General features: G+C 30.7%; 1 protein-coding gene across 1 annotated transcript in view; it reads left to right on the top strand.

The window, feature by feature from the left end:
- Nucleotides 1–19,230, top strand: part of Chsy (Chondroitin sulfate synthase) — a 404,851-nt gene that overhangs the window by 236,170 nt on the left and 149,451 nt on the right. Inside the window, exon 3 of the mRNA XM_075353683.1 lies at nucleotides 9,704–10,138. Coding sequence (XP_075209798.1) covers nucleotides 9,704–10,138 — 435 coding nt within the window. The remainder of the gene's footprint in view (nucleotides 1–9,703; nucleotides 10,139–19,230) is intronic.

The raw sequence follows: 19,230 nt of genomic DNA on the forward strand, positions 1-19,230 counted from the left end.
TTTTTTTTTTTATTATCTTTACTGGCAATTTACGAATCATCATTATTATTTGACGTAATATTAATTTTAATATTATTATTATTTATTGTAAAAAACATAAAACGTGTATTTATTTGCATATGTTAAATGAATTTGTAATATGTATATATATATATATTTTTGCAAGTGATCAAAGTAATATTTTCTGTAATTATTACGTTTTATTTATTTTTATTACTGTAAATTTATCCTTGATATATATATATATATACATATTGATTGTTATTACTTATCAATATTGATGTTAAATTAAGGGCAAAGGTACTGAAACATGTAAACATTACGCATAAATTATTTGTGAACACGACTTCGTAGAATGATTATATAAATTGCAATTAAAAATATTGGAATTTGTTTAAAATGTCATTTACTTTCTATGCATATCTACACTGTCTATAACAAGTATATAGATCGGTAAAGAAAATTAAAAAATTTGGTTTATCAAAAAAAAAAATTATGTTGTATGCTTTAAGGAGACATTATTTTTTTTTTAAAAACAAAATCTATAGATTTAATCAATAAATTGCTAATAATCTGCCAAAAAAGTTTTTTATTCCAAGGCTTCCAATTCGTAAAATCTCTTTTTGTCAGACGGACGTTAGTGCGTATGTAAAATGCGTGAGCTGAAAGTTTGCACCTCGCTAACTGCTGTGTTTAGTGTACTAGCCATTGTATTGTACTAGTCTATTGTGTTTGCATTAAATATACAAATTTGTCGTATTATTAGTAATAAGTACGATGTCATTTGGTTAGGTAGTACGACAAATCTAAAACAAATCAGCTGATTTCGAAGTCGAGAGTTCTAAGGTTCAAATCCTAGTAAAGGTACTAGGATTTGAACCTTAGAATCTACTTGTATGTAGATTTGAATACTAGATCGTGGTTACCGGTGTCCTTTGGTGGTTGGGTTTTCAATTAACCACACATCTCAGAAATGGTCGACCTGAGATTGTACAAGTCTACACTTCATTTACATTCATGTATATCTTCCTCTGAAGTAATACCTTACTGTGTTTCTGGAGGCTAAACAGAAAAAGAGAGATAGTGCAACAAACCCAGCTCGTCCGTCCCGCTGAAGCCAGCCGACGGTTCGGTTAACAAAGACAGTGGCAAACCTGTTTACTTAATGTATGTACGAATATATATGTTGGTCTTTATTTGGTTATCACTCTGACTCCGTTCTTGGTACTTGGTAGACGGGTACAACTTTCGGGAGAAAAGAATGTATTAAATTTTTGAAAAAATTCGGAAAAAGGGGTGGGGGCTTTTTGCCGAATTAAGATTTTAGATTTTTAATGGTGGACCTTTTACCAAAAAGCTTTTCTTACAAAAGTTGAATTATTTTTATAAAAATCACAAATTACTAAGTACTTAAATTTAAATATTTAATTCTTTCCCAAAAAATTACTTAAGTTTTATTTATACTAACTATCTTGCTTCAGAATAGAAATTAATGGGACCATATTTTCTACATCAATCGGATTTTTAAACACAACAAATCTTTTTTAATTTTTGTAAATAATTTTTTTTAAAAATACAATATCAAAAAAATCAAAATTAAAAAAGACAATCTTAATTTGATCCATTTTTTGATGATAATTGAACTGAATTCTTTGAAAAAACTTCACGTATTCATTGAATGATAAATGAAGAATTATAATGATAAAGATAACCACGAAGCTTATAGTTTCAAATTTTTTTTTTAAAATTGTAACAACAATGAAAAAAAAAAAAAAAATTGCAATAAATTTGCTTTATGTTTTTCAACACAAAAAACGAAATTTCCCCCCCCCCCCAAAAAAAAATAAAGTATATCTAAAAATGAAAAAAATAAATGCAATTTGCTACTTTGTTGCATTTTGCTAAGAAGCGCTTCATTCAAAATAAAAATTTGAACACATCCAGCAAATAAACCAACGCACCATGCTTCTTCATCTGATTGATTTTATTCATTAAAAAAGTTCTTGAATTATTTAAAAAAGAAAATTCATAATTTTTTATTGTTTTTAAATAAAAAGAAATTGTTATATCGTAAAGATACAAATAGAGATTAAAATGATTGAAATGAATAAATGAACTTGACCGGTATACCGCCACAGCGGTAAGTTATACAATTCATTTCTATTTTAAAAAAAAATAATATGTATTATTAATTAATTCATTTAAACAGTTAATAGTTCATTTGAGAGATTTTTTTCCCTCTATAACTATAAAACAGTTCACTGATATTTATTAAACTAGTGTAAAACAATTCGTCTTAATTATAAGAAGAATTTTGTTTCTAAAAACTGATGTAGATCTTTGTTATTTAACTTTTTTAAAACCACCATCATCTATTGTTACTTATTTACCTAGTACAAATCATTTAATACTTATTTCGTGAAAATCTATTAAGTAGTTTTAGAGTTATACGGTTATTAATAAACTCTTTATTATCCTCCTGGCGTACCCATTAAAAAGACCACATAAAACCATTCATAGGTATTAAACTACTAAATTTGGTTAAATTTTATGAATGATTTCGAATAAATACATTGAAAATAGTAGATATGAATGATCAAGAATATTGACAAAGTTTAAACTGAAAAATCTCGTTGTTAACAATCCAATTTTTCTTTCTTTTTTTTGTCTGTCATTTGACTGGTTTGATACAGCTCTCCACGATTCCCTATCTAGTGCCAGTCGTTTCATTTGGGTATACTCCCTACATCCTACATCCATAACAATTTGTTTTACATATTCCAAACGTTACCTGCCTGCACAATTTTTCCCATCTATCTGTCCCTCCAATACCAAAGAGATTATTCCAGGGTGTCATAATATGTGACCTACAAGTCTATTTTATTTTAACTGTATTTTTCCTAATACTTCTTTCTTCGTCGATTTGCCGCAATAACTCTTCATTTGTCACTTTATCCATCCATCTGATTTTTAACATCCTCCTGTAGCACCGTATTTTAAAAGCTTCTAATCTTTTCTTCTCAGGTACTCTAATCGTCCAAGTTTCACTCCCATATAAAGCTACGCTCCTAACATATACTTTCAAAAATATTTTCCTGACGTTTAAATTAATTTTTGATGTAAAATAATTGTATATCTGATTGAAATCTCATTTCCCCTGTGCTATTGTGCATTTTATATCGCTTCTGCTACATCCATCTTTAGTAATTCTACTTCCCAAATAGCAAATTTCTTCTACCTCCGTAATCTTTTCTCTTCCTATTTTTATATTCAGTGGCCCATCTACATTATTTCTACTACATTTCATTACTTTCGTTTTGTTCTTCTTTAATTTCATGCAGTAGTTCTTGCGTAGGATTTAATCTATGCCATTTATTGTTTCTTCTAAATCTTTTTTACTCTCAGCTAGAATTACTATATCATCGGCAAATCATAGTATCTTTATCTTTTCGCCTTCAATTGTCTCTTTCTTTATAAAAATAATTTCATGATTTCAATAAATTGGTTGAGAATAATTTATAAGTAATAGGAATATAAGCAATAGTAATAGGGGGTTTTTTCGTGCTTAGTATTTTTTTTTACTTCCGTTACGTAAATTTTTCTCCAAAATAACTAATAAGGTATTGCTGACTCGAAAGGTACATCTAAATTTTTAGGCATTTGTAATTATTCTAATTTTTTTCAATGACGAATAAAACTGTTTGACCTGACTAAAGAAAAATGGCGGTTTGTTTATCTTATACGTATACATAATTATTTTGTTTTAATTAAAATTAAAATTATTGAGTAAAAACAATATATTTTTACTTCCATTCTATATTTTTATTTCCTTTGAAGAAAGTACTGTATTCGCGAAAAAATTTCGGTTTTCAGATTTCAAGAGAAATATCCATTTTTACCATCCCTGAATCCATTTTGACTAGGTTTGGCGTGACGTCTGTACGTACGTTTATATCTCACATAACTCAAAAACGATTAGCCGTAGGATGTTGAAATTTTGCATTTAGGATTTTTGTATCATCTAGTTGTGAACCCCCTTTTGATTGCAATCAACTAAACCAAAATTGTCCAAAAAAAGCCCAAAATCCAAAAAAAATGTAGAATTTTGACTTTTTCTTAACTAAAGTAAACAGCTCTCATTGAGACCTTTTCAGCGATATTAACAAGTGGTACCTATTTTCATTGGTTCCAGAGTTATTGCCAAATAAAATTTTAATTAATGAAATATTTGGATCTTACAAGGGAAGGCACATCGGTTCGAATCAAACTTCATCTCCCTTTTTTTTACTTTTTCTTTTTAAACATATTGATTTATTAATAATTATTAACCCGTGATTGAAAAAAAAAATTTACAAAAATTATTTTTCAATAAAAACAATAAAAAATAAAAAAAATTAAAAATATCAGAAGTTATTAGTGAAATAAAATGTTATATACTTTTAAAAATGTGTGTATGTAATTTAACAGGCGTTATTACATATGTGTATAGAAATAGATTTTGGGATACATCTAATTTAATAATATTAATTGAAAATTATAAGTCAGAATCGTATTATTTTTGGATTTTCTAGTTTAACTCCTGTTTAATTTTATTTAATTATTCTGGAATTTCTGTTTAATTTTATCTACATTAAAGTTAGCTACAGAGTGACTGAAAAATAGACCCCCACAATAAAAATATATACATTGAGGCACATATGCAGATCTTTAATAAATTACAAAAAATTCTTATCTTTTAGTTCATTACTTCTCTGACATTGTTGGAAAATATTCTTTCCAAGTCGGAATTGATTTATTCCGACGTTTATTGATTTATTTTTCTTTTGTTGCCAATCCTTCAATCGCTCTCTGGTTTGATATAATTCTTCTAATCTTAATTTGTGTACACGTTCTCGAGTTTTAAAATTTTCTCTCTCTTTGTATTCAACATCCTCTCTTAATTTTTTTTATTCTTTCCTTGGTCTTAACGTTTTCTTCCTACTTATATTATCACCTTCTCTTAGTTTGCTGCAACATTTTCTTCCTGTTTATCTTATTTTGATTTACACCATTATCTTCCTTTTTTTCTTTCTATATTTTCCTTCTTTTTAACTTTTTTAATTTAAATATATTGATTTATTAATAATTATTAGCCTCTGATTGTAAAAAAAAAACATTTTACAATAAATAATAATGTAATAACAATTAAAAAAAATGAAAAAATGATAAGTTAGTGAAATAACATTTCATGTACTTTAAAAATGTGTATTTGTAATTTAATATGCGTACAAGGAAGTCATGTGATGTTAACATCAGATTTTTTAAATATTATTAGTTATAAAATGATTTAAATTGCAAATAATAAGAGAGTTTCATCCTTTTTATTTCCTTTTTTTTTATAAAATTTGAATTTGAATCGTGAGTTGAGCGTTGAGGAATATATTGTAAAGAGACCGGTATAACGGACCTGAGTGACGGATTCCTACCAATTAAGAAGATAGTAAGAAGATAGAAAGTATAATAATGGGAGGAATCTAGAAAGGGGCTAAAAGAAACCCTTTTAGTAAAGGTCCGTTTAACAATTGCTTTTTGTAATCCTGCCCTGGACACACCTAAACAAATGTTATTCCGGCAGAAATGTTACCGAACCAGGGTAGGAATGCATGGGAATGAAAGGGTTTGGTCGATCGTTCTCACGCTCAACTGGAGTCTGGTCGTGCAGGTAAAGAGGATAGGAGTATAAATACTTCTTTGAAGACCAGTTGACAGTCAGTCTAAGCGAGACGTTATGGTGTGACTTCTGCGAGATGTATGATGTGAGATCTGCGAGATGTGTGTCTTCAAGAATGCTACGATAGAGGAGTTATTAATCGAGTTCGACGCGATTAAGATGACTTCGCAAGTAATTGCAGTACACAAAAGCAAGAAATGGTTCGGTGAGTTGCTGTAAGACTATAAGTGAAAGAGATATTGTACTAAATTTCATTCATAAATTGTTAGGTAGTTTTATTTGTGAACAGCAAAGGTATTTGTTGTTAAAGCACTTTATACTTGACTTATCTTTTGTTGTTAATATAAGACTAGTGGTCATGCTAATGTCTTTTGTCAATGGAACTACATTCTGCTTTTCATTATTTATCTATCTGCGAATAAATTATAAATTGTGTTTTGTATGCAATCACTCTTTTATTATTATTATTATTATTATTATTATTATTATTATTATTATTATTATTATTATTATTATTATTATTATTATTATTATTGTTGTTGTTGTTATTATTATTGCCTCCCTTTACCGTACCTACCTAACTATAACAAAAATGTAATCGGACATGAAACCGTATAGTGTTCCGCTGCACCAAGCGATGGTTGAGAAGTTCCCTGAGATACAATGTAAGTCTTTCCAAAACAACCTGGATCAGCGCAGGGTTGTTGCGCGGATATGCTGGCGTCAAATAGGGTTCCTGCAGATATGCTGGCGTTAATCCGAGCTGATGTTTCTAGAGACTTGGGGTTGTTGTCCAGCCCATCTTCAGATGAAAGTGCTGTAGAAGAAGCAATAAGAGCCGACAATCTCCTCTCCGATCAATTTGCAGTGAACTAGATGCTGTATGGTGGTATGGATCCGTCGGCCAGACGGCGTATACCAAAGCTGAGGGTTAATTGCGGAACGAGAAACATAGTGGGCCTTATTAATGAGATTCTTGAAGAAAAAGTAAGATTTGTACCCTCCATAACTGAGCTCCATGAGTTAGTGTACATCGGTGCGATCACGGCAGTCAAAGCGAATGGCCAGCGAATCGTCGCTCCTGCAATGCTTAAGAGTCCCCAGCGTCCACCTTGGGAGGAGAGACTGTGTAGGAAAGTCGATGAGGAAAGAGATTGGTCGTCTGTCCAGTTTCTTAACATCTGCTAACCCCAGTGGAAGGATCCGATCGGTGGCTGAGTCGATAATCTGAACGTATGAGAACCCGGAAAACACCACCGGCCATGAAATCCTGGATTTGTTAAAGCAGGATTGTTATTATTATTATTATTAACTACTATATATACTATATTATTAATTATTATAGATATGTCTTGTTTTACTTATGTTTTTTAACCAATAAATTGTAATTATATAGACATTTTCAACTGTGAATCTCTCAATATCCTGATCGAGCCGCGAACACGCGACAATATAATACATTGCAATACGTGCTGTGTACGTTGATTCCTTTTCTCTTTAAGTACCACTTTGTATTATTTATCACCCGCCCCTCAAAAATTAAATTCTAGTTAAAACATGAAAGATTATGTACTGAAGTGTGCGGACAATTATATAATCGCTAGGATGAGTTCTCTGTAATGTCCTACGGCAGTAATCGTGACAACTACGCGAGTGTCGATGGATATTCCGATGACTTGTTACGACCTCAAACGTATGATGGTTAATGCAAGTTGACAGCATGGACAGATTTTCACATTAGTTTTCGAAGTTTATGGTAAGGCAAATTTTACGCAAAATTTATAAGTAAAATGTTGCTTAATAATATTTAGCTAATGATTGACAATCAAATAACAACTGTAAATATTAAAGTTTAAAATTAAAAAGTATAAATAATTTTTGCTTGAAAATATTTCTTTGAGCAAGATCTTTAAGAATGAAGTATTACTGGACCGTTATTTACATGTGATATTTTTTTTAAAAGAGACCCCAGCCCCTTAGGAAATAATCTTCCAAATTTCAAACAGAGTGGGAATTACTTCTATTTAATTATACTCATCTCATTTGTTGGAAAGATAATTTATACCAAATCTGCCTAGTAATCCCTTCACTTTGCTTTACATATAAGACTAGCAACAAAAATATTCTGTATTTATATATTTTATAATACATGAGGATTATACATGCAATCGATTATCAGAACGTAAAAGTGTTGTTTTTTTTTTTGGTGGAAGGTTGATTAACTGCTAAGTGGGGACATAAGCATGAATGAATATAGATCGTGCGATATAAAATATGGGTGAATGACTTTCTTAGAAAATACAAAATATTATTATTATACATATTTATAGAGCATGTAGATTTATTCTCTCTTGAAGCATGAACTTTCTTCTATTGAGATGTCATGTTTTTATAAAATATATTGTTAAAAAAAATCCTTGAGGATTAAAAAACGATTTATTCGACTGTATAATGTCTTTCAAGTGGGTGTTATTGTTTTTTTTTTTTTACTTATATTCTTCGATCATTAAGATTAAATATCACTCCACCGATCTTCGTGGCGGAATGGTAGTGTCGCAGGCTTTCGGAAGGTGGGTCACGCGCGGCACTTTCCATTCGCTACAAAATTTTCATTTCATATTCCACGTTTCGGGCTTATGTGGTGAATTGGTAATCAACAAAAATAAATAAATAAAAGTACTTTAAAGAATTGTTAGTTTGAGGTGGATTTTACCAACCTCTAAACTACGAAGTTAGGAAAAATAATTTTTAAATAAATAAAAAACTATTTTTAAATTCCTGATTTTTATTTCTAAATTTTTAAGTTCAAAAAAATAAGCCAGTTGTTCTCTTATTTTACTAGTTTTACTCGATCTATGGAAGTTATTTAGAATTCACACTCCATCCTAATTGTACTTTTTATCGGAAACATTTATGAACTATAACTCTATGCAAAAGTGAATTGTTATTCTTTCGAAATTGATACTAACCAAAATAGGAAGAATAGCGTAAATTACTGCGCGTAAATAAAATATTAGATACAAGTACAATATCTTTACTGGCGAATATATCTAGAATACAATATTAAAGGGAAAAGTATCATGCCAAAAATGGGGTTTTGGATTTTTATAAGCGGCAATAAAAATAAAACCAACCCTCATCACTGGGGGTTGATTTTTGTTTTTTGTTGCATTCTTTTTTAAAAAAAAAAAAAAGAATGCTAATTATTGACCTTGTACCTGACGTAGAGTGAAAATACTGCTTGTTGAGCTGAATAAACAAGCCAAAAGGCAAAATATGAAGATACACATAAGTAAATTCGGCTTGCAAAAACGCAGCATAAAACCACTTCATTTCTCAAATTCTCTAATAGCCTAGGCTGGTATACTTGTATTTTTAAGAATGCCTGTACAATTTTATTGAATGAATGTGTTTGTTTAATTCTTTAAGTAACACGTATTTTTTGATTCAAGTACAGTTATTGATGGTAAAACTGGATTTTTGAGGCGTGCAAGGGGCTCTTTGGCAAGTATCAAGGAATTTGAACCCGGAAACCTTAGGATGAAAAGCGAATTTCAGTATTTTGTCTAATGTTAAAACTATTTGTAGATTAACCCTCGAAACATACATATACGCATTAATTTTAGAGAATTTTTAAGCTATCTTTTACCAGCCAACTACAAGTTGTTCCAAAATACGTAATTTCAAGATCTGAAATTAATAATAATGAACAATAATAAAAATCGGAAAGAAACAAATCATTCAAACCTTCATGTTTTTATTGTATTAACGCTTCCAAAAATAATACTGGTGCAATAAAAACCAATAACTTTGATCAAAATATCAGCTTTTAACTAGTTTATATCTACTAGTTAATATCAATTATATTATTAACTAGTTAATATCAACTATAAGCTAGTTTTATGTAATCAGCTATCTATTAACTTTTTTCATTTATTCATGTTTTATTATGGTTGAAGAATTTTTAGTGATATGCGTTTTTTTTTTCTACAGAATGATCCTCTTGCCTTTGATGAAGAACAAAATGCAGAAGGCATATCAGAAATTAATAACGGCCCTGGTTTGTTGTTTGTCGGAGTAATGACAGCTAAAAAATATTTGGATACGCGTGCTGCAGCAGTATACGATACATGGGGTAAAGAGATACCAGGTAAATTAGCTTTTTTTTCTTCTGAAGATTCTCTACGGCCAGTTAGTCATCCACGACTTCCACTCGTTCCACTTCCAGGAGTCGATGATTCATATCCTCCTCAGAAGAAAAGTTTTCTAATGCTTCAATATATGTGGCAACATTACGGTGATAAATTTGAATGGTTTCTAAGAGCTGATGATGATATTTATGTTAGAACCGATAGACTGGCTTTTTTGTTAAGATCTGTCGATTCAAGAAAAGCATACTTCATTGGGCAGGCTGGACGAGGTAAACAGGTGTGTGTTTTTTGCCTTATACAATACTATCTGTAGTTTTAATTTTGTGTGCGCGCGCGTCGCATATGTATAATTAAGTAAAATTTTACTTAATTTTAGTAAATTTTTACTTAAAATAAGTAAAATTTTAATTTAGATAATATGAAAGAATAATGAATGAAAATATGATGTATGATAATATGAAAGAACTTACAATTTTGTTCTTAGAAATATTTCATTGATTCAAAATTATATGTCTATATCATCTTTTTAAGTGTGGTTTTAACTTAAATTAAAAAAAAACAATGCATCTGAATTTACAAAATACATAATGTATATTCGTAAGCATTTACATATATATAATAGGCTGCCGATCAACAATAATTAACAAAAATGGCATTACTGATATCTAGACAAGAGGCAATACGTTTTCGTCGTGTTTACATAAAATGACCCAGTAAGTTCCACATCACCCACTGGGTTGGTCTAGTGGTGAACACGTCATCGCAAATCAGCTGATTTCAAATTCGAGTGTTCTGAGGTTCAAATCCTAGTAAAGACAGTTACTTTTATTTGAATTTGAATACTGGATCGTTGTTATTTGGTCGTCGGGTTTTAATTAGCCGCACATCTTAGAAATGGCCGACCTGAGGCTGTACAAGACTACACTTCATTTACATTCATACATATCATTCTCATTCATCCTCTGAAGTAATACCTTACGGTGGTTCCGGAGGCTAAACAAAAAGAGCAAAAAACATTTCCACCTAGATGTAGCTAGAAGATTCCACCTATTCTGGTTATATTTATTACATATTATACTGAATTATTTAACCGTAGAAAGTCAAACGTATCAACAACATATTGCCTCTAGAACAGGGCGATATGTTTTTCAGGTTGCAACAACAAATAAAACTGTCAGCGGTGTATAAAAAGATCTATTTCTTCCAATATACCACGTGTAGTTGAAAAACACAACGACAATTGACGAGTGGCCCAACAACAGATGTCGCCAGTATAAAAGGGCTGCAATCGTCTACAAGTTTTGTCAGGTATAACTAAATTAAATAACGTATGGTTAATTTGTAAACTATTCATCAATAAATTTTAGAGGGCATTTCTTCGGTTATCGAAAAACCTGACAGGTGGTAGATTTATAGAGGTCAATAAAAACCACATGTACACCAGCTGCTTTTAATGTATCTTGACTATTGACTATTACGATTATCCTCTTTTATTTTGGAATATCCTTTTTTTCTAGTATTAGGCTGGTTATAGATTGACTCCCCTTGGCCCGTAACGTGGTATCCCCCTGAAATTACATAGTAGGAAGAACAGGAATGAATCCTGTAAGGCTATAATGGAATTTTCGATTACTACCTGCTGCGATTGTAGCAGAAATAAATTATTTCTAACTAATTAAAAATTCTTTCTAACAAATGAAGTTTCGTTACTGTAGACTGTGAAAAACAACAAAATTAGTTAATCAATGGATCCGAAGGTAATGAATACCACCCTATTTCATGATAATTTTGATCTCGAAAAAATTTCAATCTTTCTTCCAAGAACAGTTTCTTTTGCCTCGTCTATTCTTACATGGGAATATTAAAACGCAGTTTTCTTCATCCTTCATTTGAAAAACCATATCAACAAAAAAAAAATCATGAGAGTATATTATCCGTGTATACTCAATGTAGTAATCTCCAGAAAGTAATATCAATAACTCAACTTTCCTAGTCAATCATTTAATTTATCGTGACGTGTCAGTATCAGTATCAACGCCCAGCCACTTTTTAGATAATCTTTGACGAATGGATGGAATTAGATAACGCGTAGACTTACATACATAAAAATAGTACAGTTTTCCACTGATTCTGGTTATGTTGATTACGTATTATATTAAATTATTGAAATATAGAAAGCGACCCAAATTCTAGAGAAGTTTTGCAATTTATAATCCCTTTCAAAGAAATCATTGTGAAAATATTAAAAAAAATTGTAAGTAGTTAAATTATCTTTTAAACTTTCAAAATTTGATATGGTTATTGAACAGAGATGGGTAATGCTATGGAGTCAAGTAGACACATACATACAATTTTATCATTATTTGATATTTTATATTTTTAATAGGCAATCTTAAAATTTATTTTTTCAGGTGTTACAATGTATAACACAGAAAAGTCATTCCTATGAAATGTCCCTTCCCCTTTTCTTTTGTAATTCGTGATTTTTAGGTATTTTCAGAGTCCAAAAATGACTACCTCTTTTTTTTAATATATGTTTATGATCTAGGTGTGTTAGCTTACATTTATTATATAATTCATATCTCAATTTATTTGTTTTTCCTTTCTGAATGAGACGTTCTCAGGGTTGAAGTATAATTAATTTTATAAAAAAGGTAGAGGTTAAAATTTCAATTAAGTAAATGTTAAAATGTACAAAAATATTACTGTTTTTAATTTTTTTTTAAATTTCGATTTTATTTCTCCATTAAATTATTAAAAAAAAAACTGGAAATAAATAAAATAAAAGTAAATTAAGGGGTTTGAGTTTGAATTTTATTTAAAATATAGTTAGGCCTAAAACAACCGATGCCCATATGAAATAAATTGTTCTCATGAAGCAAAAAGAATCCCTTTCGGCACGCCGAGGCGGATGTAGATTTCACTGGTGCTAAGTAGGGGATAAAAAAGATTTCCATCTTAAAGTTTAGAAAAACTTCAAATTTACTCAATACGACAGTGGTAGCATGTGAAAAAAAAATTTCACTTGTTTAGCATACTACAAGCCCCATGTTCTTACAATCTCAGCAACATTTCGGTCATCCCTAATCGTAAGGATTGATCATATCAAAAATTGTTATAGACAAAAGTTTTAGGCAATGTTTAGAGGACTAACGACCACCTTAAACCGATTCGATACTGTGCCTATTAAGGGAGGTATGGTATTTTTGTCTTCGAAACCCAATTTTTTCCACCCCCTAGGCCAATGGTTGGTAATATAAAAAAAAATTACTTAGATAAGTTTTAAGCTCTTATTCAAAGAATAGTAGGAACTTTAAACGAATTCGATATTTTATTTAATAGAAAAGTTATAGTCATATTTTGTTTTTTCGAAAAAGCCTCCTCATTTTCACCACCATGGTGTGATTTTGTTCATTAACGAAATCGACCGAGATTTTGGGTCGTTATATTTTTATTCTGGGTCGTTAGATTTTGGGTCAATTTGAAAATGAATGGCGCAAAATTACGGCAGTTATCGTGTCCACAAGAAAGTGAAATATATAAATAAACTTTTGGACTGACGGTGGTTTTGGGGTCTGGGGAATGTTAAACGCGAAGATATGTCGAAATTTTCCAGAAGTCGAATCATGGTACTCATTACAATAGATAACTTTCTTATGAAATGCACCTAAAATGAGGGAAAATCTTCGCTTTACGATTAGCAGCAATCTTTCTCTAGAATTTCCAGAAGTTTCAATGAAAATATTGTTGAGAATTGTGACCGAGACTCTAGGCTGTCGTAAACTGTGTCCCCGATGGCTGCCTAAAATGTTGAAAAGTGTTCCCAAAGATCACAAAATGACATCTACTTGTACTTTTCTCGACCGCTTTAACCACAAGGGAGACGAATTTTTCCCCATATTGTCACTGGTAACAAAACGTGGATTTCGTACGTCAATGCTGAGGCGAAACAAGAACACATGCACTGATGTCATTCCGGTTCATCTAAACCAAAATAATTCGAACAAGCCCAATATCGAAGAAAAATCATGGCAACTGTATTCTGAGACCAAAAGGATGTGAATTTGATTGGTTTCGTGGAACCTGGATCATTCATCACATCACAAGTCTATCGTGAAATACTTTCTAAACTGCATCGTTCTATTCAAAATCGACGTCATGGAATGCTGAGCTGATATCAGGAATTATTCTTCACGAGAATGAACGTTCACACGGCTGCAGGCACAAAATATACAATTCAAAAATTAGGATCATTCCTTTTACAACCTCGATGTTGCGCCCAGTGAATCCTTCTCTTCCCATCTCTTGCTACACCTCAAAAACTTGCTTGCGTTTCAACGATTCGAGGAAAGTGAAGAGTAGAAAAGCTATAATCCCAAGCGGCAGAATTTTATGCAGTGAAAAAGATTGGCAGAATTTTATAAGGAACCTTGTTTCACGATATCAAAAGTGTTAAAATGAACTGGTGATTATGTAGAAAAATAAAGTAAATATGTATTTGAAACCATTAATACATTTTTCATTTGTTCAACTGTTCTCATTTTGTTATCGATCGGCTCTTACTTTTGAACCGCGCCTCGCACATAAATTAGTATAGAAAACTTAATTACAAAAAATAAATTATACTGTCCGTAACTATATGTAATTACATATCATCCATAATTATTTTATATATCATGCTTAATTGAGATTATTTTCTTAAAAACGGACTATACTTTTTCAAAATTAACTCATCTGTTTGATTTATGTTTTAAATAATCAGGTTAATAACATTTTATTCAACCTTATTACATGATGAAAGTAAATATTTAAAAAAAGAATACTAATAGTTTATACCAGTGATACTCAATCCCTTCCCCCCTTTATCAAGTCCCTTCAGGACTTATCACAAAATTTCCCCTTTAACAATTTTAAGTATATAATTTATTCATTTACCTTCAACAAAATATAAATAATTTAAAGTAGAATACAAATCTGTAATTACTAACTCACAAAAGAAACCTTACCAAATATTTAGAAAATATTCTCCGCATTCATAGTCATAGCTACAGTTGCTTATTTGCAGTAATTTAATAACAGTTACTATTGAAACAAGTACGCAATTATCCTTTTATTTTGAGCCAAATCAAAGCGTCAAAAACAGATTTAGAAAGTGTAGTAGTTGGATATGTAGAGACAGGTAGAATAAGTTGATTTTATAACTTTAATTTTGCTCATAAACTGAAGTTCATGCCTCTTAAAGGGCAAAGTTACCAATAATTAAAATACTATAGCAACTTTAAAAACATACAATATTCACTTCTTTTATTGTTTTCTATTCTATGCTAATCTAGCCTCTACAAAACTCTTATTTCCTATCTTATATCCTCAGTTATTTTGTATCTTTGTCTTTCCTTATTATTTTTACTATCTATTATTCTCTCTAGAACTAAATTCACAGTTTTTATGAGTCATATGATATTATTGTAATGCGTTATTTCCTGAATTTTTTTAAATATAATTTAAATTTTTTTATTACTTACATACAACAGCATGATTTTTTTTGTACAACCGGTTTTGGATTCCGCCCATCGACAGGTACATTATATTAATTAATCCTCAAATTCCATATATCTTTCAAAATTCAAATGCAACATAAAATCAAATTCCTCATATATAAGTACCATAAAAATTGTGAAGCACTTCACCTCTTCACTATTTTTAACCAGTTTGTTTTAAAAATAAAAAAAAAAATATTGACGAGGTGAAGTGCTTTACTGAGTTTTCATAACATATGATGAGTCTGATTTTATTGTTGCATGTGAATTTTGAAAGACATGGGGAATTTTGAATTAATACAATATACCTGACGGTGAGCTGAGCCCGAAACCGGTAGTAATGAGTGGACGGGAACAAACTAATAAATCCAGTTTAATCGGTCTCTACTGCTGCCAATTATCACAGCTGATATCTCTCACTTCTGCCGGAAAAGGTGGGAGGATAAGCTGTGATGGGGATCATCCGATATGTTCATATGTGGTGGGATGATGACCTTAGTCGTAGTCGAGTTCGGATACGAGTGCATTCATTGTCGAAGAGCGTTTGTTAGCGCGCGTGCGTGTGTCTGTGTGTGGGTTTACAAATATTCAAACAATGAAAAATGTTGAAGAACATTATGAATGACTTCTTTGTGAGTTTTTGGGAATTGTCATCATGACGGTAGACGTTACTGACATGGAAGAGAAGGCATTCGCAACGGGAATTGTTCTTGATGCGCCACGTAGTGTGAGACCGAACACTTGAGCTGTGAAATTCGCTGCTGTGGAGGCATCGATTCAACGATTACCGATGAAATCGACGCGCAAACGTTCTTCAGAGTTAGGCATTCCAAGATTAATAACAAGAAGACCATATGCTGAATGACTTACGTTAAACATTTTCGTCCAGCCACAATTAATGAGTTGTGTGACAGTTACCTTGATCGACGTATTTATGCAAGTCAGTTATTGCTTGAACGCTTACGGAGAGTAAACGATAAAACGAACGTCATGTTCTCAGAGAAATGTGGAATTTATCAAAGCCCTCATTACCGAAATGTTTTTTCTGGCCAGAAGAAAATCCTCACTTTTTTTAGAAAATCGAATACGATCCGCCTCATGTTATGATTTGGGCTGGAATGACAGCTCAATATCTCCTTAGTCCTTATTTTTTCGACATCTCAGTTAATCAGCGTAGTTATCTGAGAATAAATCTACGAGTGATTGCTTTGAGAATGAACGGTAAAAGGGATGATAGCTGACATCATTACGTTTCAGCAAGACGGTGCTCCAGCGCATTTTGCTTTGAATGACCGTAGATGCCTCAATGAAATTTTTCCGTATCGCTGGATCGGATATGATTAGAAGAGTTACCGGCTCCATTACCTTAGCCTCCAAGAAGCTCTGACCTCATAACACCTGACACGCACTCTGGGATCTTATGAAAGAAGAGATCAAAAAATGCAGATACATCAATAACGAGCAGCTCCAAGACGCTGTTCAGTCAACATTTGAAATGATCACATATGCTGTTGCGGATGAACCCGGACATGGAGGCGCGCACAGCTGTGCTTTGAACCCACAGACATTTTACATCCATAGAAGGTAAGATGTACGTATCCTAATAATTTCATAACTAGCGCTAAGGAACTTCCCATGCACTCCGTACAAAAATTATACTTGCAAAAAAAAAATGAACTATACCACATGCCTTCAAATAGAAGTCTTTTACTATGAAACCCCCACTGTTTTTTTCCTCTCTGAACGAAACTACTTCGCAAATTTCTCCTATTCATCTTATTGATTTTGATTCAACCTATATTATCTATCTGTCTACTTATTACTTTTTTTTATTTCTAGATTTCAAAAACTTCATTTTTGTTTTTTTCTAACTCTTTATTGTCCATGTTTCATTACCTTAATGACTTTGTAGAGTTTCAAAATGAATATCCACTTAACAAAAAATCTTTAGTAAAATAGAATATAATGATCACATAAAGAAATAGAGCTTTTTATAAGGTAAAACTTGATTTTTCATACAGTTTACAACCCATTCAAACGCCCTACGATTTCATTAGAAGTCCCGAAAATTATTTCAAAAAATAAACCAGATATTTATAATTTGTTAATCAAAGAAATTTTATAGTACGTTCATATGTTTATTTCGTATAAGAATTTAAGTGAAGAAACACATTTTTTTTAAACAGCGATAATTTTCCTGGCGGAATTTAATCGCTGAGGCTCCGTGTTCCTGTTCCGGTCCGATTCGCATATTTTTCACGTGGTACAAAATTTTTATCATATATCATTGGATGTCAGCCTGCTGTATGCACAAATAAATAATAAAAATATTATTCTAAGTTCTTATTTATTAATATTTTTACAGCAACATGGGGGAAAAATATAAAGTACTCCAAAAATAGAAGGCAGTAAATTTCATTTAACGTAATAAATTCCTTGATTTATTGTTACAATGGATTTTACGAAAGCCCAACTGACTAGTATACAAATTAATTTTAGTACTGTGATCCATTGTACAATAAATAACAAAAAAAATGATTGTTAGATCATTTACTACTGCAAGCTATTTTTGTAGTACTTAAGCTATAAAGATTTTTCTCAACACGCGAATGTTGATATTAAAAAAAATATATATATATATATATATATATCAGAATTCGTAAATAGCTTTCGGAAGCTATAAATTTATTTTTCCTACTGTTTGGAGAAATGAATATTCTTTTTACGGCTAAATTATGGGAAAATTAATTGTTTTTAGTAGAAATTGTGGTAAAAAATACAATAGTTTTTATATACATAGTGTTTCAAAAATGGTGGTCTGACTACACTTTTTCGGATTCTACTTGTAACACTAAACAAAAAATATCCTTAGGAAAAATTGCAATTTCTCCTTGATTTTCCTACTGTCTGTCATTTGGTTATTTTTATACAAAAATTTATATCTCAATTTCGGATAGACGAATCACATTAATATTTGGTAACCTTCTTGGCAATAAAATTGTAAAATTAGCAAAAAATCAGAACTTAAATATCTTCTCAAATTACAAAATGGCGGCCATGTTTATTTTTCAATCCGTTATATCTCCGTCAATATTACTTTTATCAAAATTTATGTTATATACTAAAATTAATCCTTTAATTTGAACAAAATGACATTTTATTTTTTTTTAAATCGGTTATAAATAGCCGATATGGGAGAAAATTGATATTGTAATTTTATGTCATAATTATTAGGTCTATTATTATGAGAAAATTATTATTTAATTTGATACTAATTTACAATACTAGAATTAACAATAAATGAAAACAATTAATATTTAATCAAATAGAACGTAAAGTAGGGGACATGAAAACAGCAGACATAAAATTACATCAATTTTCTGCCATAAGTCGGCTATTTATTAACCGATTTAAAAAAAATAGAATGTTTAAAATGAAAAACTTAATATTTTAGCAAAAAACATTAATTTTGATAAAAGTAATATTTATGGGGATATAACGGGTTGAGGAATAAACATGACCGCTATTTTTTAATTTAAGAAGTCGATTATTTTCTAATTTAAAAATTTTATTACCAAGAAGCTTACCAAATATTAATGTCATTCGTCTATACGAACTTGAGATATACATTTTTATATAAAAATAAGAAAATGACGGACAGGAGGAGAACGAAAGAAAAATTGAAATTTTTCCTAAGAATACTTTTTCTTTAGTTTTACAAGTAGTGGTGGTGTATAGCCAGCCCACCATTTTAGAAACACTTTGTTATAGGAAAGTGTGATCAAATTATAAGACACTTTCTAAATAACCTTTTAACAGTGTTTTAAAAACT

This window comes from Lycorma delicatula, chromosome 1 (genome assembly GCF_047948215.1).
Source record: "Lycorma delicatula isolate Av1 chromosome 1, ASM4794821v1, whole genome shotgun sequence".
Classification (NCBI taxonomy): Eukaryota; Metazoa; Arthropoda; class Insecta; order Hemiptera; family Fulgoridae; genus Lycorma; species Lycorma delicatula.